The sequence below is a fragment of the Nomascus leucogenys genome, chromosome 17 (genome assembly GCF_006542625.1).
Source record: "Nomascus leucogenys isolate Asia chromosome 17, Asia_NLE_v1, whole genome shotgun sequence".
Taxonomy (NCBI): domain Eukaryota; kingdom Metazoa; phylum Chordata; class Mammalia; order Primates; family Hylobatidae; genus Nomascus; species Nomascus leucogenys.
Window position 1 is genome coordinate 88492024 of NC_044397.1, and position 27561 is coordinate 88519584.

A 27561-nucleotide genomic window follows, 5' to 3' on the forward strand; every position below is an offset into this window, starting at 1 on the left:
CCCCATCTCTACTAAAAATACAAAAACTAGCTGGGCATGGTAGCGGGTGCCTGTAATCCCATTTACTCATGAGGCTGAGGCAGAAGAATCGCTTGAACCCAGGAGACAGAGGTTGCAGTGAGCCGAGATAATGCCATTGCACTCCAGCCTGGGCAACAGAGCGAGACTCCGTCTCAAAAAAATAAATAAATAAGCCATTTTAATGGAGCTGAGATGGTATCTCATTATAGTTTATTTTTGGGTTTTTTGTTTTGTTTTGTTTTTTTCACTTGTTGCCCAGGCTGGAGTGCAGTGGTGTGATCTCAGCTCACTGCAACCTCTGTCTTCCGGGTTCAAGAGATTCTCCTGCCTCAGCCACCCAAGTAGCTGGGATTACAGGCATGCGCCACCACACCCAGCTAATTTTTGTATTTTTAGTAGAGATGGAGTTTTGCCATGTTGGCCAGGCTGATCTTGAACTGCTGACCTCAAGTGATCGCCTGCTTCGGCCTCCCAAAGTGCTGGGATTACAGGCTTGAGCCACTGCGCCCAGCCTCATTGTAGTGTTGATTCGCATTTTTCTGAGGATCAATGATGTGGAGCACCTTTTCATATGCCTGCTTGCCATTTGTATGTCTTTTGAGAAATGTTAATTCAAATATTTTGCCCACTTTTTGATTGGATTATTATATTTTATCCTATAGAGTTGTTAGAACTCTTACCTTCTGGTTATTGATTCCTTGTCCGATGGTTAGTTTGCAAATATTTTCTCCCATTCTGTGTGTTGTCTCTTCACTTTGTGGAATGTTTCCTTTGCTGTGCAGAAGCTTTTTATTCTTTTTTTTTTTTTTTTTAATTTTTGAGACAGAGTTTCACTCTTGTTGCCCAGGCTGGAGTGCAATGGCGCTATCTTGGCTCACTGCAACCTCCACCTCCTGGGTTCAAACGATTGTCCTGCCTTAGCCTTCCAAGTAGCTGGGATTACAGGCATGTGCCACCATACCTGGCTACTTTTTTGTATTTTTAGTAAAGATGGGGTGTCTCCATGTTGGCCAGGCTGGTCCCAAACTCCTGACCTCAGGTGATCCAGCCGCCTCAGCCTCCCAAAGTGCTTGGGATTACAGGCCCAAGCCACCGCACCTGGCTTAGAAGCTTTTTAACTTGATGTGATCCCATTTGTCCATTTTGCTTTAGTTTCCTATGCTTATAGGACATTACTCAAGAAATCTCTGCCCAGTTCAATGTCCTGGAGAGCTTCTCAATGTTTTCTTACAGAAGTTTCATGCATTGAGGTCTTAGATTTAAGTCTGTAATCCACTTTGATTTGATTTTTGTATATGGCGAGAGAGAGCTATCTAGTTTCATTCTTCCTCATTGGATTGCTTCTGCTTTGAGACAGGATCGCTCTGTCACCCAGGCTGGAGCATAGGAACACGCTTATAGCTCACTGCAGCCTCAACCTCCTGGGCTCAAGCGATCCTCCCACCTCAGTCTCTCCAGTAGCTGAGACTACAGGCATGTAGCAAGCTCACACCACCATGCCCAGCTAGTTTTTTTTATTTTTAGAAGTGAGGTGTTCACTTGCCCAGGCTGGTCTCCAACTTCTGGCCTCAAGCAGTCCTCCCGCCTTGGCCTCCCAAAGTGTTGGGATTACAGGCGGAAGCCACTGTGTCTGGTCTTTGGTTCTTTTTTCACCTTAAAACTTTGGGGTCTCAGGTTGTGTTTATTTGGGGCTCCCTCCTTCCCCCAACTCCTTGGGTTCTTTCCCAGAGCTCTTACCTTCTGAGGGCCCAGGCCTGGGCATAAGGCCAGATCTTCTCTCGATGCAGCGATGAGCTGTTCCAGAGACTGAAAGGTGAAAGCGAGGGGTCAGGGCAGTTGAGCACAAAAGCCTCCCCTGTCCCAGCTGAGGAGGGGCCTCAGATATTTCCTGGGGGAGGTGAGGGCCTGTGGGAAGGCAGGACGGGCCAAGGGGTGGGCAGGGAGATGGAAGGAAATGGGTGACAGGCTTTCTAAAAAAGGCAAGGGGACAGAAATGCCTATGGGGCAGGGGAGCCATTCCTTACTCCAAATGTGGTCAGGAGGGTCTGACTGTCCGTTTTGTTGACTGACTTCACGGTGGTCAGACATTCAGTCACCTGGAAAGGGTGGAGGCAGGAGTGTGTCGGAAGAAGAAAGGCCAGGAAGACTGAGCCTAGGAGGGCGGGGCTGGGTCACAGCTGTGTCCCCAGACTGCCTGGCATGCAGGAAGCACTCAATAAACGCTTTTTTTCCCAACTGATTAAAAAGTCATCTCAGGCTGGGCGTGGTGGCTCATGCCTAATAATCCCAGCACTTTGGGAGGCCAAGGCGGGAGGATCACCTGAGGCCAGGAGTTCAAGACCAGCCTGGCCAACATAGTGAAACCCCATCTTTACTAAAAAATACAAAAATTAGACAGGCATGGTTGCGGGCACCTGTAGTCCCAGCTACTCGGGAGGCTCAGGCAGGAGAATCACTTGAACCCGGGAGGCAGAGGTTGCAGTGAGCTGAGATCATGCCATTGCACTCTAGCCTGGGCAGCAGAGTGAGACTCCCACCTCAAAAAAAAAAAAAAAAAAAAAAAAAGAGGAATTAGGCAGGTAATTGGGCAGAGGGAACAGAAGGGGCAAGTGCTTGGAGAAGTGAGCTAGGCCTGGGAGAAGTGAAGTGTGAAGTGGGGGCCACAGGGCTTCTGAGCCTGACGGACCCTTGTTGAGCCTGGTGAGAAGCCTGGGCTTTCCCTCGAGGTACTGGGGAGCCATGGGAGGGTTTTGAGCTGGGGAGGGTAGCAGCAGATTTGTGCTCAGGAAAACCCCTCTAGCTGCAGTTTTGGTGGGATGGGCCAGGGAAGACGAGGCCCAGGGATGAATGGACAGTGCCTTAAGATTGGAACTGAAGCTCAACCACCCAGGAGCTGCGGGGAGGCCCAGGCAGGGATGGAAGGTGAGGTGGCCTCACCCGGGAGGCGAAGTCCTGCTCTAGCTTCTCCATCAGGAGGTCCGCTGGTTTCTGCTCATAGGCCTTGTAGGTCTCCAGGTACCGCCCAGCTTCCTCGGGGCTGGGATAACAGGATACAGGGCAGCCGGGAGGTGAGGTATCAGATTGTAGATTTGCTTCATTATGGTCAGTCGTAAGAACTGCCAATACTAGGCCGGGCGCAGTGGCTCACACCTGTAATCCCAGCACTTTGGGATGATGAGGCCAGCGGATCATCTGAGGTCAGGAGTTTGAGACCAGCCTGGCCAACATGGTGAAACCCCGTTTCTACTAAAAATACAAAAAAGTAGCTGGGCTTGGTGGCACGTGCCTGTAGTCCCAGCTACTCAGGAGGCTGAGGCAGTAGAATCGCCTGAACCCGGGAGGCGGAGGTTGCAGTGAGCCGAGATCACACCATTGCACTCCCGCTTGGGCAACAGGAGTAAAACTCCATCTCAAAAAAAAAAAAAAAAATGGATGGGCGCGGTAGCTCACACCTGTAATCCCAGAACTTTGGGAGGCCGAGGTGGGCGGATCACGAGGTCAGGAGATCGAGACCATCCTGGCCAACATGGAGAAACCCCATCTCTACTGAAAATACAAAAAATTAGCCGGGCGTGGTGGCAGGCGCCTGTAGTCCCAGCTACTTGGGAGGCTGAGGCACGAGAATGGCGTGAACCTGGGAGGCGGAGCTTGCAGTGAGCCGAGACTGAGCCACTGTACTCCAGCCTGGGCGACAGAGTGAAGACTCCGTCTCAAAAAAAAAAAAAAAAAAAAAAAAAAATTGTTGATGCTAAAAATCAAAGTTCCAGCCCATCCCCCCTGCCAAATACAACCTGGTAGTAACCACTGCTGGGCGCATCTTGATATCTTTTCTGGCTACAGGCGAGCTCTTGGGGGCCCGACCCCACTTCTGCCTGGGTAACCCTGGGCCAGTGGTTTGCTCTCTGGGCCTCAGTTTCCTCACTGTAAAGTGGGGTGGTCAGGCATAGTGGCTCATGCTTGTAATCCCAGCACTTTGGGAGGCTGAGGCAGGAGGATCACTTGAGCTCAGGAGTTCGAGACCAGCCGGGACAACATAGCAAGGTGTCGTCTCCACAAAAAATTAAAAATTAGCCAGGTGTGGTGGTGCGTGCCTTTAGTCTCAGCTGCTCAGGAGGCTGAGGCAGGAGGACTGCCTGAGCCTGGTAAGTTGAGGCTTCAGTAACCTGTGATAGCACCACTGCACTCCAGCCTCAGCAACAGAGCAAGACCCTGTCTCAAAAAATTAATAATAGACTTCACTGTTGAGATGTGTCTGAAGGGGGCATGGTGTTTCCCATGGTGTGGGTGCCGGAGACAGCAGGGGACTGAAAGAGGAGCAGGCCTGAGTCCTGCTACCCCTCCAGATTCCAGTCCAGCTATGGCCCCCATCATGGCTGAGGGAGGGGTATCCTGGCCAGGGCCTGGTGCCTACTTCAGCAGGAAAGCCCGACTCTCCTTCCACCACCAGCTGCATGACATAGCATCGGCCAGTGACTCTACCATTTGAAGGGGACAACGAGGAGCTGAACCTCCAGGAAGGCTTAGCAAGCTTCCCTCCCCAGATTTCTCAGTAATCCTAATGTCCACCTCCCCAAGTCCTTTCTAACCTTCTCATTAAATGTGTTCATAGTTGCTAAAAAAAAAAAAAAAAAAAAAAAATTAATAACAAAGTGGGGAGGATGGTATGACTGTGAAGATCAGAGAATACTCTGGAATGCTCTGTAAGTGCCAAAAGCCGCGCCTGGCACTGCTGAAGAAATGTTAGCTATTTTGGAAGGGAAGTCAGCACACAAAGTGTTTGTACTGGGTTTGACAGGAGGAAAACCAGAAGCATTGCTTATTTTCCCACTGCAGCAAGAAGCCAACGTCATGAAATGTTCAGCTTCCAGCCGGGCACAGTGGCTCACGCCTGTAATCCCAGCACTTTGGGAGGGTGAGGCGGGAGGATCACCTGAGGTCAGGAGTTCAAGACCAGCCTGGCCAACATGGCAAAACCCCGTCTCTACTAAAAATACAAAAAAATTAGCTGGGCGTGGTGATGCACACCTGCAATCCCAGCTACTTGGGAGGCTGAGGCAGGAGAATTGCTTGAACCCCCAAGGCAGAGCCGAGATCGTGCCACTGCACTTCAACCTGGGGGACAGTGAGGCTCTGTATCAAAAAAAAAAAAAAAAAAAAATTAAGACCTTGTGTTACAGATGAGGAAACTGAAGGCCAGAGAGAGGCAGTGCCTGCATCTGGCCCACACAGGAAGGAGAAGGGGAGGGCTGGGCAGCGAGGGATCGGGGAGCAGGGACCAATCCCAGGTGGAGCCTGAATGAGGCGGAGAAGCCCTCATCTCACCTCCAGGCAAGGATCAGTGTGCAGTCGGCCAGGATACACATCTTAGCCAGCTCCTTGAGGGCCTGCTGGGGATCTTTCTGGAGGAGAAACAGAATTAGAAACCTAGAAGCCAGGAATTACAAAAATGGGCCAGGCATGGTGGCAGGCTCCTGTAATCCCAGCTACTAGGGAAGCTGAGGCGGGAGAATTGCTTGAACCCGGGAGGCAGAGGTTGCAGTGAGCCAAGGTCGCGCCACTGCACTCCAACCTGGGCAACAGAACGAGACTCTGTCTCAAAAAAAAAAAAAAAGAACAAAAAAGGAATTAAAGCCTGAAAACACAGTAGCTCAGGATGCCAAGAGCCTCTCACCCAATTGTCACTCTCTAAGCTCCTACTGGGTGCCCGGCCCGTGCTAAGCAGTGCTAGGACCCAGCAGTGGCTGAGACAGCCCTGACTCTGCCCTCCCAGGGCTCACAGTCTGATGAGCAGGACAGACCTGTCCCCAGACATTGATGATCTGGAGTGGCCAGGGCTGCGATGTGGGAGCCAGAAGAGGGACTGAGCCTGCCTGGGGGATCAGGGAGGGCTTCTTGAAGGAGGGGACATTTGAGCTGAGACCCAAAGGAGGATGAGGAGGAGGAAAGGATGAAAAGGAGACCAGAAAAGGGAATTCCAGACATACAGAACAGCATGGGCAAAGGATGGGAGGGGAAAGAGGGCTTGAGGAATTATAATTCGCTCCCTATGGGAGAGAGGATGTGAAATTCCATGAGGAGCATGGAATCTTAGAGAGGCGCCTGGAGAACTGGGTAGAGGTTGGAGGTCACACAGGACCCCATAGGTCATGGAAGGGAGCAGAACTTTCTCCTAGGGTGCTTAGGAGCCATGGGAGTTTTATGATTTTTTTTTTTTTCAGACAGTGTCTCACTCTGTTGCCCAGGCTGGAGTGCAGTGACATGATCTTGGCTCATTACAACCTCCACCTCTCGGGTTCAAGCAATTCTCCTGCCTCAGCCTCCCAAGTAGCTGGGACTATAGGTGCACACCACCATATTTTTTGTATTTTGTAGAGATGGGGTCTTCACTATGTTGCCCAGATTAGTCTCGAACTCTTGGCCTCAAGTGATCCTCCTGCCTCAGCCTCTCAAAGAGCTAGGATTACAGGCATGAGCCACTGCACCCGACCCAATGGCAGAAGATTGCTTGAGGCTAGGAGTTCAAGACCAGACTGGGTAACATAGGAAGCCCCTGTCTCTAAAAATTAAAAAAAAAATCACCCGGTGGGGGTGGCTCACGCCTGTAATCTCAACACTTTGGGATCACCTGAGATCAGAAGTTCAAGACAAGCCTGATCAACATGGTGAAACCCCGTCTCTACTAAAAATACAAAATATTAGCCGGTCATGGTGGTAATGCGCCTGTAATCCCAGCTACTCGGGAGGCTGAGTCAGGAGAATCACCTGAACCCAGGAGGCGGAGGTTGCAGTGAGCCAAGATTGCACCACTACACTCCAGTATGGGCGAAAGGGCGAGACTCTCTCTCAAAACAATCAATCAATCAATCAATAAAAATTAGCCAGGCCTGGTGTCATCCCTGTTGCTCTGGAGGCTGAGGCAGGAGAATCGTTTGAACCCAGGAGGCAGAGGTTGCAGTGAGCCAAGATCTCGCCATTGCACTCCAGCCTGGGCGACAGAGGAGACTCCGTCTTAAAAAAATAAAAGAGAGAGATATGGCCAGGCGCGGTGGCTCATGCCTGTAATCCCAGCCTTTGGGAGGCCGAGATGGGTGGATCACCTGAGGTCAGGAGTTCAAGACCAGCCTGGCCAACATGGTGAAAACCAGTCTCTACTAAAAATACAAAAATTAGCCGGGTGTGGTGGTGAATGCCTATAATCCCAGCTACTCAGAAGGCTGAGGCAGGAGAATCGCTTGAGACCGGAGGCGAAGGTTGCAGTGAGCCAAGATCGACTCATTGCATTCCAGCCTGGGCAACAAGAGCAAAACTCTGTCTCAAACAAACAAACAAACAAAAAACAAAAAGAAGAGATATTTAGGTGGCAGAGATCTGGGACTAACTGAAGGGGATGTGGGGAAAGAGGAAATAGATAATTTTGCCCTCCCCTCTCCTTACCAACATAGTGTCTTGGTGACCCATGTCAATCTCAGATGTGAAAAACATTTCTGGCTGAGGTTTAGCTGCATTTCCTCTTGGAAGGGATTCAACAGCCCACTGCACAACCTCGAAGCCCAGTGAGGCTGGCTAGGGAGCTACCCCTGCTTACCACATCCACCTGGACGAGCAGGACCCGCAAGGCGAAGTTCTTCCCCAGGCTCTGCAGCCGCCCATGGATATAGTCTGGGTGCAGGTTGTGGTAGCGGAGGCTGGTGGGGCAGGGAGCGGGAGTTGAGAGGTCTCAGTCTCTTCGAGACCCCCAAAGCCCTTTTCCCTCTCACTAGAATACTAAGGGCTCAGAGTACGGCACGGGGGACAGAGGGTAAGTCACTTGCCCCAGGTCACTCTTCCAAGATGCTCCGCAGGGATTGGCAGCCAGGCCACATGGCTGTGGTTACCAGAAGACTAGACCCCTGGCTTCTTCATGAAGAGGGGAAGAGACTTGGGCTTCAGGGGGAGAACAGGTGCCAGGGGTCCTAGAGAGTGTGGGCACGGGGACACTGTGTGGCTCGCGGTGGGAAGCAGGGCCCACTGCCAGCCCATCTGCTCTGGCCTCGGAGGGCTATGGTGAGGGCTTCATGACCCAGGGAACTAGGAGTGGCTCTGCCCAGCAGTCTGCAGCTCTCACAGCCTGCGGGGAGCACAGGAACTCGGAGGTTTCACTTCCTCTCTCTGGCCCTGTCTGCAGAGGGGCCCCTAGGTTGGAGGGGAAAGTTGTTTAACTAGGGTAGAGATGGGAGAAATCTTGCCTCTCGTCAACTCCAGTCAAGGATGTCTGGGACATGAGTGACCCAGTCCCTCCTCCGTCAGATCCAGGAGTCTGGGCCCAGCCCCTCCTCCCTTAGACCCAGGAGTCCAGGCCCCCAGCCCCTCCTCCCTGAGACCCCAGGAGTCCAGGCCCCCAGCCCCTCCTGCCTCAGACCCAGGAGTCTAGGCCCCAGCCCCTCCTCCCTCAGATCCCCAGGAGTCCGGCCCCCAGCCCTTCCTCCCTCGGACCCAGGAGTCCAGCCCCCAGCCCCTCCTTCCTGACACCCAGGAGTTCAGGCCCCAGCCCCTCCTCCCTCAGACCCAGGAGTCCGGCCCCCAGCCCCTCCCTTCTGAGACCCAGGAGTCCAGCCCCCAGCCCCTCCCTTCTGAGAACCAGGAGTCCAGCCCCCAGCCCCTCTTCCCTCAGACCCAGGAGTCCGGCCCCCAGCCCCTCCCTTCTGAGAACCAGGAGTCCGGCCCCCAGCCCCTCCTCCCTCAGACCCAGGAGTCCGGCCCCCAGCCCCTCCTTCCTGAGACCCAGGAGTTTGGGCCACAGCTCTTGTTGCACTGGGCACCTCCAGGCCAAGACCCCCTGCCTCCAACACAGGGTCCCACCAAGGCCCAGAACCTGCAGGACCATGCCCAGAGGTTTCTCATAGAACAGTCCAGAACACTGGGACATGACCCACCCAGGCCAGTGGGGTGCCCTTCCTGAAGGCTGGGGGGGCGCCGCAGAGCTCACCTGAGGAACAGGGCACAGGTGCTCTGGCCCAGTACATAGTCGGGGATTACGTCGCCAAATTCCCAGGGCACGTTGCGCACGAACTTCAGTACGGGATTGCCCCTCTGGGGAGGGACGAAGGGCAGAAGCCATCAATAGGGATGACCCTTGGTAACCACAGGGCCCTCCTCCACCTCTTCTTGCACCTCCTCCCTCCTCCCACCTCTTCCCACACCTCCTCCCTCCTCGCACCTCTTCCCGCACCTCCTCCCTCCTCCCACCTGTGCCCGGGTCTTTTCCAGCTTCTCTCTCCTCCTCCTAACCCTGGGCAGTCCCTGGTCCTCTGATCCAGGCTCCTCTCCTCCACGCCCACTGGTACCAGGCCTTTCCTAAAGGGTCCCGGGTCTGTCTCCAGCTCAGCCCTCTCCCCCAGCCCCAGTCTGCGTGTCCTGTGGTCCTGAACACTTCCTGCCCTCATGCCCGGCAAATTTTTGTGTTTTTAGTAGAGATGGGGTTTCACCATGTTGGCCAGACTGGTCTCGAACTCCTGACCTCAGGTGATCCACCTGCCTCAGCCTCCCAAAGTGCTGGGATTACAGGCGTGAGCCACCACACCCGGCCTCATTCAGTACATTTTGAATAAATTAACAAACCTGGGGTCAGGAAACAGAGCTGCACCAATACAGCCACAGCCCCAGCAAGTAGAGCTGGGGCACTGTCAACCCACACACCGCTGTTGAATGAATGAATGAATGAATGAATGGCGAGAACAAAGTGGCTGGAACTCAGACCTCCTTCCACTGGAGTCATCCCTAGAACAGCGTTTCCCACTGAAAACCTCAAGGCCCCACTTCTCCATCTCCCTCCTCACCTGCCGAGGGCTCACAATGATGCTGTTGGATTTTGCCCCGGGTTTCAGGGCCTGGTTAGGGGTCTCTCCTGCCAGGGGCTCTGACCCTGTGGGGCACGTGGCCCCAGCCCCTCCCAGAGGCTGTGAGATGGCATATTCAGCATAGGTCTGAGGGGCTGCCTGGGCCGAGGTGTCCACAGTGGGAAGGCTCTGTGTGGATCTGAATAAGGGCTTGGCCTGTGGGGAGAAAGGGAGTTTGCAGGGGACTGGTTGGGGTGAGCGGGGGACATCTGAGGCCCTGTGAGTTCCTCTCCCCTTTCTTTTTTTTTTTTTTTTTGAGACAGTCTTGCTCTGTCACCCAGGCTGGAGTGCAGTGGCACTATCTTGGCTCATTGCAACCTCCACCTCCCGGGTTCAAGCAATTCGGCCTCAGCTTCCCGAGTAGCTGAGATTACAGGTGCCCACCACCATGCCCAGCTAATTTTTTTTTTTTTTTTTTTTTTTTTGAGATGGAGTCTTGCTCTGTCACCCAGGCTGGAGTGCAGTGGCGTGATCTCGGCTCACCGCAACCTCCGCCTCCCAGGTTCAAGCGATTCTCCTGTCTCAGCCTCCCGAAGAGCTGGGACTACAGGCATGTACCACCATGCTGGCTAATTTTTGTATTTTTAGTAGAGACAGGGTTTCAACATGTTGTCCAGGCTGATCTCAAACTCCTGACCTCAGGTGATCCGCCCGCCTCGGCCTCCCAAAGTCCTGGGATTACAGGTGTGAGCCACAGCACTTGACCCCTCTTCCCTCTTTAGGGCTGCCCATCCTCCTTCCTCCTAATGTCCCTTCCAGAAGGCTGAGAGCTCAAAATCTGAATTCAGCCACTTCTCCCCCACTCCTCAGCCTCCACTCTGGTCCCAGCCACCAGCGTTTCACCCTTGGACCACTGAAGTCACTTCCTCACCAGCTCCTTGCCCACACCCTCGCCCCCTGGAAGTCTGTTCCCTAACTAAGTCCTCATGTCCCTCCTCTGCTCAGAGCTGGTGGGTGGCTCCTGCCTCAGAGTGAAAGCCAAAGCTGTCATCATCACCCACAAGGCTCTAGATCTGTCCCTGCTCCTTGCCTCAGAAACTACACCTTCTACCACTTCTCCCTTGCTTTCTCTACTCCAGCCCCACTGGACTTCGTGCTGCCCTTGAACGCGGCAGGCTCTCTCTGACCTCAGGGCTTTGGCACTGGCTGTTCCCTCTACCCCAGATGTCGCCATGGCTCACTCCCTCACCTCTTTCAGGTCTCTACCAAGATGTCACCTCCTCAGAGAGGCCCTCCCTTGACCTTCCTATCTAAAGTAGGAAGGGGCCAGGCATGGTGGCTCATGCCTGTAAATCCCAGCACTTTGGGAGGCCGAGATGGGCGGATCACTTGAGGTTCGAGACCAGCCTGACCAACATGGTGAAACCCGTCTCTACTAAAAATACAAAAATTAGCCAGGTGCGCTCCTGTAATCCCAGTTACTCGGGAGGCTGAAGCAGGAGAATCGCTTGAACCCAGGAGACAGAGGTTGCAGTGAGCTGAGATGGCACCAGTGCACTCCAGCCTGGGCAACAGAGTGAGACTCTGTCTCAAAAAAAAAAATAAATAAAATAAATAAATAAATAAAGTAGGAAGGTCCTCTCCCCCATCACGCCCTATATTCTTAGCCCACTTTCCTTTTCTTCATAGCTAATGCTCATCACCAGTTGATTGTTTTCCCTTAGGAAGGAGATTTCAATATTGCCACGTCCTTCCATTTACCAAAATATGTCTAAAGTGTAGAATTTTTTTAAGATTGCAAAACCTGGCGATTCTTAAACATGAGCAATAAATTCATGTCTTGAAAAATCAGGGTGCTGGCCTCGTAAAACACATCAGGTGCTACCTGCTGAATGCCAGTGTCTGGCCTCTGCCTTAGCCCTCTCTTAGAACCACCCATCCCTTTCACAGATGGGGAAACTGGGACCTGCGGAGGACCAAGGACTGTTTCCCCAAGTCGTCCGTGGCCCCCAAACCCACTAACCCACACCCTGGTCCCACAGGCCCCATCCTATCCTCTTCTTCCTAACACCCCCCAGCCTCCCAGGGGCCCCGCATCTCCTTGTCCTACCACTCCAGGAGGGACCTCATCCTCGTCGAGGGGTATCACAAATTTCTTCCTTGCTGGCGGCCCTGAGGGCTGGGGCACCCCCTCTTTGTCCTTCCCAGGGTCCATCTGGAGCCTGAAAGGGAAGGTGCCAGGAGGGAGTGAGCCATTGGCATCTACGTTCTCATCCCCCAGCAGGAACCCCGACTCACAGCAGTCCCCCACAAAACTCCGAGAGCTCCACAGCGTCAGGTCCCAAACACCCAGCGCCCGAGGCTCTGTAACGCCCCGCCCCTTGGACATCCACCTTCGGCTCGCCCCGCCCCTTACAGGTCCACAAGTCCCACCGCTCCGCCTCTCGCCCCCACCGGATTCTATTGGCTCCGTCCCCCGCCTTCCGTTCGTCCGGCCCCCGGGGCTAGCATCTGGACGCCCTCCCCACGCCTGGCCGTGTCCATCTCTCAGACTCGGCAATGATTGGCTTCCGCGGCTGCCAATCTCCACCCGCAGTCTCCGCCTCCCGCCCCTCTGGTCCCGACCTCACGGTTTCAGCGCCGCGAGGCCTCACCTGCTGGTCTTGGAGCCTCAAGGGAAAGACTGGAGAGGGATCGAGGCGGCCCACCGCCAGCACAGCCAGCGCGGCCCAGGGCTCGCCGCACTTCCGGCCTCTCTGGCCCCGCTCCCCAGGAGAGTAGAGCATAGAGCAGGGCGATCTCTGTACAACTCTCTATGGTCCTGGAGGACCGTGGAGGTCGTGGCCGGAGAGAGATGTGGCCTCAGAGGATCTGGCTCCCAAACTGTTCAGTTCCAAAGCCCTTACTGAGCGCTTCCGTGTGCCCGGAATCCTGGCAGGGCTCAGTGGAGAAGAGATCGCAGGAGATCCAACTTGGTTCCTCCTCTCAGTAAGGAGAGACTGAAGTCTGAATCCCACTGAGACATTGACTTGGCCTCAGTTTCCCCATTCATTCATTTATTCCACACCTATTCCCCCCACGCGCTTCCTCTCTTCCCGGTCCTGTGCAAGTCTGTGCTGGTGACACAGCAGTGACCAACGACAGCCCCGTGTTGTCCTCCCGGAGCTTACGGTTCAGTAAGGGACACAGACACGTTCCCAGTGATGACCCAGAATGGGCAGGTCTGGGATAGAAGATCCCGGGAGAGTCGTGGGATGGGGGTCTGGGGAGCCCCTGACTCAGCCCCGGAGTCCGGAAGGGCTTCCTGGAGGAAGGGACATCTGAGCAGGGACCTGGCTGATGAGTTAGTATTAGTCACTTCCTGAAAGGATAGTATCACACTGTTCTAACTTGCAGCTCTCTGATTACTAAGGAAATGGAATGTTTTTTTTGTGAATGTATTGGTCTTATAAATTTTGTCTTCTGTGAATTGCTTGCTCATATTCCTTGTCCATTTTTTAAATGGGTTGTATGGCTTTTTTATTACTATTAATTTCTAGGGGTACTTTATGGATTCTGATTCTAATCCTTAGTTACCTATATTGCAAACATTTCCTCCTAGTTTCTACTTTAGGCTTTAACTTTAGTTATTTTTGGCACAGAAGTTATTTGTGTTTATGCGCGACTATTTATCAATCTGTTCCGTTCTGACTTTTGCTTTTGGTGTGTTAAGAGCCCTGCCATAACCCAGGGTCATAATGATAAATTCTTTTTTTTTTTTTTTTTTTTCGGAGTTTCACTCTTATTACCCAGGCTGGAGTGCAATGACGCGATCTCAGTTCACTGCAACCTCCACCTCCCAGGTTCAAGCGATTCTCCTGCCTCCTTAGTAGCTGGGATTACAGGCATGCGCCACCATGCCCGGCTAATTTTTTTTATTATTATTTTTAGTAGAGACGGGGCTTCACCATGTTGGCCAGGCTGGTCTCAAACTCCTGACCTCAGGTGATCCACCTGCCTCAGCCTCCCAAAGTGCTGGGATTACAGTGCACAGCTATAATGATATATTCTATCATTTCTTTTATCTACATAAAAGATAAAAGCCCCGTGTTGTCCTCCCAGAGCTTACGGTTCAGTAAGGGACACAGACACGGTCCCAAACAGTGATGGCCTAGAATGAGCAGGTCATCTGGCTTTAATCTCTGTAAGATTTATTTATGTATTTATTTATTTTTTTTTGAGATGGAGTTTTGCTCTTGTTGCCCAGGCTGGAGTGCAATGGCACAATCTAGGCTCACTGCAACCTCTGCCACCCAGATTCAAAAATTCTCCTGCCTCAGTCTCCCAAGTAGCTGGGATTACAGGCGCCCATCCAACTAACTTTTGTATTTTTAGTAGAGACGGAGTTTCACCATGTTGGCCCTGCTGGTCTTGAACTCCTGACCTCAAGTGATCCGCCCACCTTAGCCTCCCAAAGTGCTGGGATCACAAGCGTGAGCCACCGCCCCTGGCCAAGATTTATTTTTGAAAGTGCACCGAGGTTGCTGTTTATGAGTGATGTAACCAATTGTCTCAAGTTGACCAAAGGTAGATCTTTTCTCCACTGTTCTGAAATTCTACCTTTATCACATACCAAATTCCCATACACACACGTCTATTTCTGACGTTTGTTATGTTCTTTGATCTTTTTATTTATTCTTGCCTGCATGTACATGACATCCCTCTGTTTCTTTCTTCACATCAGTCTTTCATCTATGGGTGTCTGTCTCTGTGTCTACATTTTCCCATTTTACTTAATTTTTTTTTTTTTTTCTGAGCATGGTGGCTCATGCCTGTAATCCTAGCACTTTGAGAGGCCTAGGCGGGTGGATCACCTGAGGTCGGGAGTTCGAGACCAGCCTGACCAACATGGAGAAATCCCATCTCTATTAAAAATACAAAATTAGAGGCCCAGCGGGGTGGCTCACGCCTGTAATCCCAGCACTTTGGGAGGCCGAGATGCGCGGATCACGAGGTCAGGAGTTCAAGACCAGCCTGGCCAATATGGTGAAACCCCGTCTCTACTAAAAATAAAAAAATTAGCTGGGCGTGGTGGCACGCACCTGTAGTCCCAGCTACTTGGGAGGCTGAGGCAGAAGAATCACTTGAACCCGGGAGGTGGAGGTTGCAGTGAGCCGAGATTGTGCCACTGGACTCCAGCCTGGGCGACAGAGCCAGACTCCGTCTCAAAAAAAAAAAAAAAAAAATACAAAATTAGCCGGGCATGGTGGCACATGCCTGTAATCCCAGCTACTTGGGAGGCTGAGGCAGGAGAATCGCTTGAACCCTGGAGGCAAAGGTTGCGGTGAGCTGAGATCATGCCATTGCACTCCAGCCTGGGCAACAAGAGTGAAACTCCATCTCAAAAAAAAAAAAAAAAAAAAAAATTTTTTTGAGACAAGGTCTTGATCTATTGCCCAGATTTATTGTCCTGAACCTTGCTCACCTCAAATGCCTTTTTCTTTTCACCCTAACAATTGAAATCCAGAATTCTAGGCTGGGCGCAGTGGCTCATGCCTATATTCCCAACAATTTAGGAGGCCAAGGTGAGCAGATTGCTTGGGCTCCAGAGTTCAAGACTAGCCTGGGCAACATGGCAAAACCCCATCTCTACAAAAAAAAAACAAAAAAAACACAGAAGTTGGCTGGGCAAGGTAGCTCATGCCTGTAATCCCAGCACTTTGGAAAGCTGAGGCAGGATAATCACTTGAACCCGGGAGGTGGAGGTTGCAGTGAGCCAAGATCACGCAGTTGTACTCCAGCCTGGGCGACAAAAGCGAAACTCCTTCTCAAAAAAAAAAAAAAAAAAAGCTATGTGTGTTGGTGTGCACCTGTAGTCCCAGATACTCAAGAGGCTGAGGAGGGAGAATTGCTTGAGTCCAGGAGGCAGAGGCTTCAGTGAGCTGCAATTGTGCCACTGCACTCCAGCCTGGGTGACAGAGTGAGACCAAAAATAAATAAATAAATAAATAAATAAATAAATAAATAAATAAAACAAAAAGAAAGGAAAGAAAAAAGAAATCCAGAATCCTAGGTTATTAGTATTGTTTCTTGCAATGTTAGAAGATATAGGGGCCAGGAGAGGTGGCTCACGCCTAGTAAGAAGGAAGGAGAATCAGTCTAATAGTCTCATCGCTAGGTATAATTTTCCCCCAGGAGGCTGGGCGCAGTGGCTCACGCCTGTAATCCCAGCACTTTGGGAGGCCAAGGCAGGTGGATCATGAGGTCAGGAGTTCAAGACCAGCCTGGCCAAGATGATGAAACCTTGTCTGTACTAAAAAATACAAAAAAAATTAGCCGGGCCTGGTTCCGGACGCCTGTAAGCCCAGCTACTCGGGAGGCTGAGACAGAGAATTGCTTAAACCCAGGAGGCGGAGGTTGCAGTGAGCCGAGATTACACCAGTGCACTCTAGCCTGGCGACAGAACAAAACTCCGTCTCAAAAAACAAAAAAGAAAAAAAGAAATATGCCTCTGTATCCAAGACCATACAGCAATTCTAGAAGTAGGTCATCCCAAGTAGAAGGGCTTGTGACTCAGTTATCCCCTTGGGGAATGGAATTGCCAGACTTAACCCTGCAACTCCTGCGTTTTCTGCCAGGGGGCGATGGTGCACCACAAGAGGATTGTTGGGGAGCCGGGGCCGTTCTGCTCCGCCAGAACCCAGCGTGGGCAGGACCCCCTAGAAGGCGGTCCATTCCCTGCTCCCGATCCATTTCCTTGAAGCAGAAATGCGGCAAAGGGCCCGCCGCCTGCCATCAGTGGAATTCTGAATCAGTTAACATTAGTTAAGAGCGAGGGGAAAAAGTTGTCCTGGATTCTACGTTATTTCCAAGTTGGATGTTGGATTTCTACCCTCAGTTTCTTTTCTTTTTTTCTCTTTCTTTCTTTCTTTTCTTTTATTTCTTTCTGTCTTTCTCTCTCTCTCTTTCTCTCTTTTTCTCTTTGTCTTTCTTTTCTTTTCTTTCTGTCTTTCTTTCTCTCTTTTTCTCTTTCTTTATTTTCTTTCTTTCTTCTTTCTTTCTTTCTTTTTCCTTCCTTCCTTCCATCCTTCCTTCCTTCCTTCCTTTCTTTCCTTTTTTTTTTTTTTCCTGAGTCTCTCTCTGTCACCCAGGCTACAGTGCAGTGGTGCGATCACACCTCACTGCAGCCTCAACCTCCTGGGCTCAGATGATCCTCCAACATCAGCTTACCCAGTAGCTGGACCAAAGGCGCGCGCCACCACGCCTGGCCAACTTTTGTATTTTTTTGTAGAGGCGGAGGTGGGGGCGGTCTCACTATGGCCCAGGCTGGTCTCGAACTCCTGGGCTCAAGTGATCCTCCCTTCTCGCCCTCCCAAAGTGTCGAGATTACTGTAGTGAGCCACTGCTCCCGGTCTAAGCTGTTCCAAAACTAAACTTTGGAATCCTGGTTTCGAATCTCCCCGGCTTCCAGAGTTGCGCGTTCGAACCCCCCAGCCTCATCCACGCTCCGATTCCGCCTTTTTCTTCCAAATGCCCCAAGTTCCAGAATTCAGCCGCAACTCCAGTTTGGGCCACTCCCCAGCTACGGCCCCTGCTCCCGTCCCAAACCTTTCCCTCCTCTCAACTTCAAGCCCTTTGTTCGCCCCGGAACGGGTAGGGTGGGGATGGAGACTCTAAGGACGGGACCCTCACCGCCAATTCCGCCCGAGGGGACCTGAACGGGGAGCGGAGAGCAGCCCGGCCGAAGGCTCTGGAAGCGGGCACCGCCGGGGGGCGCAGTGACCAGGCTGGCGTCCCCGCCCGCCTCTAAACTTAGCCGCGGTGACGCGCGGCCCGGCGATCGCGGCGGGGCCGGGGACGCAGGGGGGCCCGAGTGGAGGGGGGCGGCTCGGCTCGGCGAGCCTCTATTTATAGCGCCCGGAGCCCGAAATAGCGCGGAGCGGAGCGGCCGGGATGACGCGGGAGCCGCCGGGGACTGACTCACCCGGCCCCAAGCGGAGGCCCCCGGATGGGGGGCAGTGGAGGCGCCTAGCCCCTACTCCGCGTCTTCCCGGGCACCTTTTTTGCTGGGACATCCCAAGTCTCCGCTGGAGAGACTGTGGATGGACGTACAGCAAAGGAAACATCTGCAGCATGAGAGACTGAGGTTGGATCAGAAGTGGGACTTCCACACACACAAAAAAACCCAGAACCGGGCCGGGCGCGGTGGCTCCCGCCTGTAATCCCAGCACTTTGAGAAGCCGAGGAGGGCAGATCACCTGAGGTTAGGAGTTTGAGACCAGCCTGGCCAGCATGATGAAACCTCATCTCTACTAAAAATACAAAATTAGCCAGGCGTGGTGGCGCATGCCTATAATCCCAGCTACTCGGGAGGCTGAGGCAGGAGAATCGCTTGAACCTGGGAGACGGAGGTTGCAGTGAGCCAAGATCGCGCCACTGCACTCCAGCCCGGGCAAAAACAGCGAAACTCTGTCTCAAAAAAAGAAAGAAAGAAGGAAAGAAAAATAAAAACAGAATGGAGGACGTATTTATACAAAATGAGAAAGGGGGAAAGAGGGGAGGTGAACCAGATATACACACTTGTTTCTCACCAGCAAGAGAACTGGGATGTTTTGGAGGCAAAGGAATGGACTCAGTGACCCTGGGTAGTTGCCATTCCAGAGCACATGCCATTCTTCACTTGTCACGATTTCTTGCATACTGTTCCCATTCCCTAGAATGTTCTTCCTTGCCTTCTCAGCCTTGAGAACTCATGTACCTCCAGGACCTGGTGCCCAGGGCAATTCCTTTATTTTATTACTATTATTATTATTATTATTATTATTATTATTATTATTTGAGACAGAGTCTTGCACTGTCACCCAGGCTGTAGTGCAGTGGCATGATCACGATTCACTGCAACTTCCGCCTCCCAGGTTCAAGTGATTCTCCTGCCTCAGCCTCCTGAGTAGCTGGGACTACAGGCGCATGCCACCACACCCAACTAATTTTTTATTTTTAGTAGAGACGGGGTTTCACCATGTTGGCCAGGCTGGTTTCGAACTCCTGACCTCAGGTGATCCACCCGCCTCAGCCTCCCAAAGTAGTGGGATTACAGGCATGAGCCACTGCGTCCAGCCAGAGCAATTCCTCAAATAAAAACTCTGTGACCCACTGAACTGGGAGCCCCATAAGGGCAGGGTCAAGGCCATCTCAGTCATCACCTTGTCCCCAGCACTGCCCAGCACAGGACAGGCCTTGGGATAAATTAACTGCATGAATAAAAGGTGCCAGTGATAAAATAAAATGACATTTCCCAAGTTATAATAGCAAATGTTGATTGTATGCTCTGTGACTGGCAGGCATGATTCCGAGCCTTATCTCCTGTGGGCTCGCTGCAGCCCTGCAGGGATGTACTTTTATTATTATTATCACCGTCATCCCTATGTTAGAGATGAAGACACCGGGCTCAAAGGGGCTAAAAGTGCTGGATCTCACTGCTTGCACTCAGCGCTTTCTCTTAAACCTAGGTCACCTTGGCTCCAAAGGTGTTCAGTTTCCAGCATACACACATCTGGGTCCTGTGGAACAAAAAGCTAGGGAGTGAGTCTCAGCCTGCAGCCCAAAGAACCTTAGGGGGTTCCCCAGCACCCCTTCGGGGGTCTACAAGTTCAAAATTATTATCATAAGCGGGGCGCGGTGGCTCATGCCTGTAATCCCAGCACTTTGGGAGGCTGAGGCATCAGGCAGATCACGTAAGGTCAGGAGTTTGAGACCAGCCTGGCAAACATGGCAATACCCCATCTCTACTAAAAATACAAAAAATTAGCTGGGCATGGTGGTGGGTGCCTGTGATTCCAGCTACTTGGGAGGCTGAGGTGGGAGAATTGGGAGACGAAGGTTGCTGTGAGCTGAGATTGGGCCACTGCACTCCAGCCTGGGCAACAGAGCAAGACCTCGTCTCAAAAAAAAAATTATTATCATAATAATATTGACATAATACATGATAGACCATAATGATAATACTTAGTTGGGGGGTGGGGTCTCAGCCTTCCCCAGGCCGGAGTGCAGTGGCGCGATCTCGGCTTATTGCAACCTCCACATCCTGTGTTCAAGTGATTCTCCCGCCTCAGCCTCCCAAGTAGCTGAGACTACAGTCATGCACCAACATGCCCGGCTAATTTTTTTGTATTTTTAGTAGAAACAGGGTTTCACCATATCAGCCAGTGCAGTTTCCACGATATTGCAACAGACCAAAGGCAGACACACACGTGAGGACCCAGCTGTCTTCTGTTAAGCCTGACATGAAAGTGATTTGCAAAAATTAAAACGATGCCCTTCTTCTCACTAAATTTTTGTTTCCGGCTGGGCACGGTAGTACATGCCTGTAATTCCAGGACTTTGGGAGGTCAAGGTGGGAGAATGGCTTAAGCCCAGGAGTTCAAGACCAGCCTGGAGGGCCGGGCGCAGTGGCTCATGCCTGTAATCCCAGCACTTTGGGAGACTGAGGCGGTGGATCACCTGAGGTCGAGAGTTCAAGACCAGCCTGACCAACATGGAGAAATCCCATCTCTACTAAAAATACAAAAATAAGCCGGGCGTGGTGGCACAGGCCTGTAATCCCAGCTACTTGGGAGGCTAAGGCAGGAGAATCACTTGAACCCAGGAGGTGGAGGCTGCAATGAGCCAAGATCATGCCATTGCACTCCAGCCTGAGCAACAAGAGTGAAACTTCATCTCAAAAAAAAAAAAAAAAACCAGCCTGGGCAACTTAGGAAGACCCCTATCTACAAAAAATGTTAAAGTGAGCTGTGCTTCGTGGCGCGTGCCTACGTTCTCAGCTGCTTGGGAGGTTGAGGTGGGAGGATCATTTAAGCCTAGCAGGCGGAGGCTGCAGTGAGTCTAAATTATACCCCTGCACCCCAGCCTGGACAACAGACTGCGACCCTGTCTCAAAAAAATTTTTTTTTTAATTTTGGAAAACGTGGTTATTTTCATTTAAAAGATATAACTTACATTAACATATAATTAATTTTTTATTTTTATTTTTTATTTTTTGAGACAGAATCTCGCTCTGTCGCCCAGGCTGGAGTGCAATGGTGCAATCTTGGCTCGCTGCAACCTCCGCCTCCCGGGTTCAAGCAATTCTCCTGCCTCAGCCTCCCAAGTAGCTGGGACTACAGGCATGTGCCACCACGCCGGGTTAATTTTTCGTATTTTTAGTAGTGACGGGGTTTCACTGTGTTAGCCAGGCTGGTCTCGATCTCCTGACCTCATGATCCACCCACCTCAGCCTCCCAAAGTGCTGGGATTACATGCATGAGCCATCACACCCGGCCAACACAAAATTAATTTATTATTATTATTATTATTATTATTTATTTATTTATTTTTAGAGATGGGGGTCTTGTCGCGCTGCCCAGGCTGGTCTCAAACTCAAGAGATACTTCCACCCCAGCCTCCCAAGTAGCTAGGATTACAGGTTTACACCACTGCACCCAGCTACTTTTAAATGAATCAACAAATATTTCTAAAATTTCTCAGTTTTAATTTCCAATACAGTAAATATTGATAGAAATCATACACATCAACAAAAACTTTTTGGGGTCCTCAATACATTTTTTAAATTTTAGACAGGGTTTCACTCTGTTGTCCAGGCTGGTGTTCAATGGTGCAGTCCTAACTCACTGCATGCTTTGAACTGGGCTAAAGCAGTCCTCCCACCTCAGCCTCCCAAATAGCTAGGACTACAGGTGCACACCGCCACTCCTGGCTGCTTTTATTTATTTATTTTTGTAGAGACGGGGTCTTGCTATGTTGCCCAGGCAGAGGTCTTCAATAGTTAGGAGTGTAAGGGGGCCAGGTGCAGTGGCTCACGCCTGTATTCCCAGCACTTTGGGAGGCCGTGGTGGGCGGATCACATGAGGTTGGGAGCCTGACCAACATGGCCTGACCAACATGGATAAACCCTGTCTCTACTAAAAATACAAAATTAGCCTGGCATGGTGGCACATGCCTCTAATCCCACCTACTCAGGAGGCTGAGGCAGGAGAATCGCTTGAACCCAGAAGGCAGAGTTTGCAGTGAGCTGAGATCGCACCACTGCACTCCAGCCTGGGCAACAAGAGTGAAACTCTGTCTCAAAAAAAAACAAAAAAAAATCAATGGATTAGGCCGAGTGCGGTGGCTCATACCTGTAATCCCAGCACTTTGGGAGAACAAGGCAGGCAGATCACTTGAGGTCAGGAGCTTGAGACCGGCCTGGGCAACGTGGTGAAACCCTGTATCTACTAAAATTACAAAAATTAAGCCGGGCACGGTGCCTCATGCCTGTAATCTCAGCACTTTGGGAGAGCAAGGCAGGTGGATCACCAGAGGTCAGGAGTTCAAAACCAGCCTGGGCAACATGGTGAAACCCCATCTCTACTAAAAATACAAAAATTAGCCAGGCATGGTGGCATGTGCCTGGAATCCCAGCTACTTGGGAGGCCAAGGCACGAGAATTGCTTGAACCCGGGAGGTGGAGGTTGCAGTGAGCCGAGATTGCGCCATTGTACTCCAGCCTGGGCAACAGAGTGAGAGTCCGTCTCAAAAACAAACAAATTAGCCAGGCATGGTGGTGCGCAGATGTAATCCCAGCTACTCGGGAGGCTGAGGCCAGAGAATCGCTTGAACCCGGGAGACAGAGGTTGCAGTGAGCCGAAATTGCACCACTGCACTCCAGCCTGGGTGACAGAGCAAGACTCTGTCTTAAAAAAAAAAAAAAAAAAAAAAAAAAAAAAGGAATCAATGAACTAACAATCATACAAACCTGATAAATGTCATGAAGGACAAGAATGTGGAACATCATTTTAACTGTGAAGGAGAGGATGAGTGGATGGGAGGGTAGGGGAGGTTTCTCTGTCAAAGGAGCATTTAAGGAGAGACGCGGCTGGGCACAGTGGCTCACACCTGTAATCCCAGCACTTTGGGAGGCCAAGTGGGTGGATCACAAGGTCAGGAGATGGAGACCATCCTGGCTAACGTGGTGAAACCCCATCTCTACTAAAAATACACACACAAAAAAAATTAGTCGGGCATGGTGGCATTCGCCTGTAGTCCCATCTACTTGGGAGGAGGCTGAGGCAGAAGAATCACTTGAACTCGAGAGGCAGAGGTTGCAGTGAGCCGAGATCGTGCCACTGCCCTCCAGCCTGGCCAACAGCAAGACTGTCTCACAAAAAAAAAAAAAAAAAAAAAAAAAAAGAAGAAGAAGAGACCTGTCCAGGCGCCCTGGCTCAGACCTGTAATCCCAGCACTTTGGGAGGTTGAGGCTGGCAGATCGCTTGAGCCCAGGAGTTTGAGACCAGCCTGGGCAACATGGTGAAACACCGTGTCTCTCCAAAACATACAAAAAAAAAATCGCATGGCTTTGCGGCATGTGCCTGTAGTCCCCACGTACTTGGGAGGCTAAGGTGGGAGGATCACTTGAGCCCAAAAAGGTCAAGGCTGCAGTGGGCCATGATCATGACAATGCACTCCAGCCTGGGCAACTAAGTAAAGCCCTGTCTCAAAAAAAGAAAAGAAAAGAGAATCTATCTGGCACTTTTCTCTCTTGCCTTCCAGTTGTTGCATCCGATTTATTTTTCTTGTCTTACAGCGTTTTTTTGTTTTTGTTTTTGTTTTCCGAGACTGTCTTGCTCTATAGCCCAGGCTGGAGTGCAGGGGCACGACTTCAGCTCACTGCAACCTTCGCCTCCCGGGTTCAAGCGATTCTCCTGCCTCAGCCTCCCGAGCAGCTGGGACTACAGGCACACATCACCACATCCGGCTATATAATATATATATATATTATATATTTTTTTTTTTTTTTTTTTTTTTTTTTTTTTAGACAGAGTTTTGCTCTTGTTGCCCAGGCTGGAGTGCAATAATGCGATCTCAGCCCACTGCAACCTCTGCCTCCTGGGTTCAAGCGATTCTCCTGTCTCAGCCTCCCGAGTAGCTGGGATTACAGGCACGCACCACCATGCCCAGCTAATTTTTTGTATTTTTTTTTTTTAGTAGAGATGGGGTTTTTCCATGTTGGTCAGGCTGGTCTCAAACTCCTGACCTCAGGTGATCCACCTGCCTCGGCCTCCCAAAGTGCTGCAATTACAGGCATGAGCCACGGTGCCCGGCCAGATTTTTGTATTTTTAGTAGAGACAGGGTTTCCCCATGTTGGCCAGGCTGGTCTCAGACTCCTGACCTCATGATCCACCCACCTTGGCCTCCCAAAGTGCTGGGATTACAGGCATGAGCCACAGTGCCAGGCCCGTTTTACAGCATTTACAAACACTTCCAGGACTATGTCGCATAGTAACATTGATTCTCATGACAGCCCTCTACACTACAACCCTCTGAGATGACTTATCTCACCATGCCCATTTTACAGAGGGAGAAACTGAGGCACAGGGAAGGTAGACTCTTGTCCAAGGCCATATAGCAAGTAAACAACCAAACTAGGACTCCAACCAAACCTTGTGCTCTCAGTCTCAGCCTTAAAAGAAAACTCAGTAAACATTCTGGGTTTTTTGTTTTTGTTTTGAGACCTTTATTCTGTTACCCAGGTTGGAGGGCAGTGTGGTGATCACAGCTCACTGCAGCCTCAAACTCCTAGGCTCAAGCAAACCTCCTACCTCAGCCTCACAAGTAGCTGGGACTATAGGTGTGCACCACCACAGCTGGCTAATTTTTGTGTAGAGATGGGGTCTCGCTATGTTGCCCAGGCTGCTGATCTCAAACTGCTGGCCTCAAGGGATCCTCCTGCCTCGGACTCCTAAAGTGTTGGGATTACAGGTGTGAGCCTCCATGTTCAGTCCACATTCTGTATTTTATTTCTTTTTTTTTTTTTTTTTAGATGGAGTCTCACTCTGTCGCCCAGGCTGGAGAGCAGTCAGTGGCGCAATCTTGGCTCACTGCAACCTCTGCCTCCCGGATTCAAGCAATTCTTTCATGTCTCAGCCTCCCAAGTAGCCGAGAGTACAGTCACGTACCACCACGCCCAGCTAATTTTTTTTATATTTTTAGTAGAGACGGGGTTTCACCATGGTGGCCAGGTTGGTCTTGAACTCCTGACCCAGGCTTTTTTATTTTTTTTAAACAGGAAAAATATCCTGTAAATTTCCACAGTGACCCACGGAGCATGGATGAAGAGCTGGAAGCCTGAGGTCTTGTTCAGGCTCCATCCTCTCTCTGAGCCTCAGTTTCCTTCCCTATGAGGAAGGGTTGGAAAACATGTTCTCTAAAAGCCTCAGAAACTCTGCCGTTAGCGTGGAGGAGACAGAAGCCCAAACAGATTGCATTAGTTTCTTAACGGCTACTATAACAAATTACCACCAATTCAGTGACTTAAAACAAGAGAAATTCGGCCGGGCGCCGTGGCTCACGCCTGTAACCCCAGCACTTTGGGAGGCCGAGGCGGGCGGATCACGAGGTCAAGAGATCGAGACTATCCTGGCCAACATGGTGAAACTCTGTCTCTATTAAAAATACAAAAAATTAGCCGGGCGTCGTGGCTGGCGCCTGTAGACCCAGCTACTCGTGAGGCTGAGGCAGGAGAATGGCGTGAACCCAGGAGGCAGAGCTTGCAGTAAGCCGAGATCACGCCACTGCACTCCAGCCTGGGCGACAGAGTGAGACTCCGTCTCAAACAAACAAACAAAAAACGTTTTGTAGAGATGACGCTGGGTGGGTGGGGGGGCGGGCGGGGCCTTGCTGTGTTGCCTACGCTGATCTCAAACTCCTGGCCTTGACATTGCAATCTGCCCGCCTTGGCCTCCCAAAGGGCTGAGATTATGATCGTGAGCCACCCTGGCCTAAACATTTAAAACGACATGTGTGAGAGCCAGGCATGGTAGCCTGCACTTGTAATCCCAGCTCCTTGGAAAGCTGAGGTGGGAGGACCCCTTGAGACCAAGAGTTGGAGATTAGCCTGGGCAACATAGTGAGACTCCATATATAGTGGATTCCAATATAGTGAGACTTTAAAATATAAAATAAGGGCCGGGCATAGTGGCTCACGCCTGTAATCCCAGCACTTTGGGAGGCCAAGGTGGGTGAATCACCTGAGGTCAGGAGTTCGAGACCAGCCTGACCAACATGGTGAAACCCCATCTCCACTAAAAATACAAAATTAGCCAGGCGTTGTGACACATGCCTGTAATCCCAGCTACTCGGGAGGCTGAGGGAGGAGAATCGCTTGAACCCAGGAGGCAGAGGTTGCAGTGAGCCGTGATCACACCACTGCACTTCAGCCTGGGCGACAGGAGCGAGACTTCATCTCAAAAAAGAAAAAAAAAAAAAAAATATATATATATATATATATATATATATATATAATTAAGTAAAAATAAAATCGTACATATGGATCCAGCAGACTCATATACCTCTGGTTATATTTCCAAAGGAATTGAAATCAGGATGTTGAAGGGATATCTGCACTCCCAAGTTCATTGCAGCACTGGTCACAATAGCCAAGAGCATGGGAGGCAGAGGTTGCAGTGAGCCGAGATTGTGCCACTGCACTCCAGCCTGGGCGACAGAGTGAGACTGTCTTAAAATAAATAAATAAATAAATAAATAATAAATGATCGTGAGCCACCCTGGCCTAAACATTTAAAATATAGACACCTAAGTGTCTATCAAGGGACATAATGGATAAAACAAATGTTGCATATACACACGATGGAATACTATACAGCCTTGAAAAGGGATGAAATTCTGCCATTCAAGACAACATGGACGGAACTGAAGGACATTATTCTTTTTTTTTTTTTTTTTTTTTGAGACAGAGTCTTGCTGTTGCCCAGGCTGGAGTGCAGTGGCACGATCTCGGCTCACTGCAGGCTCCACCCCCTGGGGTTCACGCCATTCTCCTGCCTCAGCCTCCCGAGTAGCTGGGACTACAGGCACCCACCACCTCGCCCGGCTAATTTTTTGTATTTTTAGTAGAGACGGGGTTTCACTGTGTTAGCCAGGATGGTCTCGATCTCCCGACCTCGGGATCTGCCCGCCTCGGCCTCCCAAAGTGCTGGGATTACAGGCGGGAGCCACCGCGCCCAGCCTGAAGGACATTATTCTAAGTGAAATAAACCAGGCACAGAAAGACCAACACCACATGATCCCACTTTTATATGGAATCTTAAAAAGTCGATCTCATAGAAACAGTATAAAGATGGCTACTAGAGTATAGGGAAGTGGGAGAGGGTTGGGAAAAGAGAAGATGTTGATCAAAGGGTGCAAAGTTTCAGCGAGACTGGAGAAATATATTTCAGTGATCTATTGCACAGCATGGTAACCATGGTTAATAATAATGTATTGTGTATTTCAAAGTTGCTAAAATAGAGTTTAATTTTTTAAATTTGTAAATATTATTTTTTATTTTTTGTCGGTACATGTTCTCATCTGAATTTTTTTTTTTTTTTGAGAGGGAGTCTCGCTCTGTCACCCAGGCTGGAGTGCAGTGGCGCGATCTCGGCTCACTGCAAGCTCCGCCTCCTGGGTTCACTCCATTCTCCTGCCTCAGCCTCCAGAATAGCTGGGACTACAAGCGCCCGCCACCATGCCCAGCTAAGTTTTTCTATTTTTTTAGTAGAGACGGGGTTTCACCGTGTTAGCCAGGATGGTCTCGATCTCCTGACCTCGTGATCCGCCCGTCTCGGCCTCCCAAAGTGCTGGGATTACAGGCATGAGCCACCGCGCCCGGCCTAGAGATGGGATTTCACTGTGTCAGCCAGGATGGTGTCGATC

The 27561-nt window shown here is 50.9% G+C and overlaps 1 protein-coding gene across 12 annotated transcripts in view; it reads right to left on the minus strand.

Moving 5' to 3' along the window:
* ERCC1 (ERCC excision repair 1, endonuclease non-catalytic subunit) overlaps window positions 1-27561 on the minus strand; it is a 73173-nt gene that overhangs the window by 4213 nt on the left and 41399 nt on the right. The window contains exons 1-9 of one of the 12 annotated variants that reach the window (XM_030797363.1): window positions 12491-13608; window positions 11947-12058; window positions 9837-10052; window positions 8987-9090; window positions 7607-7706; window positions 5344-5420; window positions 2959-3058; window positions 2046-2117; window positions 1759-1827 (exon numbers count right to left, since the gene is read on the minus strand). In XM_030797363.1, coding sequence (XP_030653223.1) covers window positions 1759-1827; window positions 2046-2117; window positions 2959-3058; window positions 5344-5420; window positions 7607-7706; window positions 8987-9090; window positions 9837-10052; window positions 11947-12051 — 843 coding nt within the window. In that variant the 5' untranslated portion in view covers window positions 12052-12058; window positions 12491-13608. The other 11 variants (XM_030797358.1, XM_030797357.1, XM_030797360.1 and 8 more) reach the window with 11 other exon arrangements.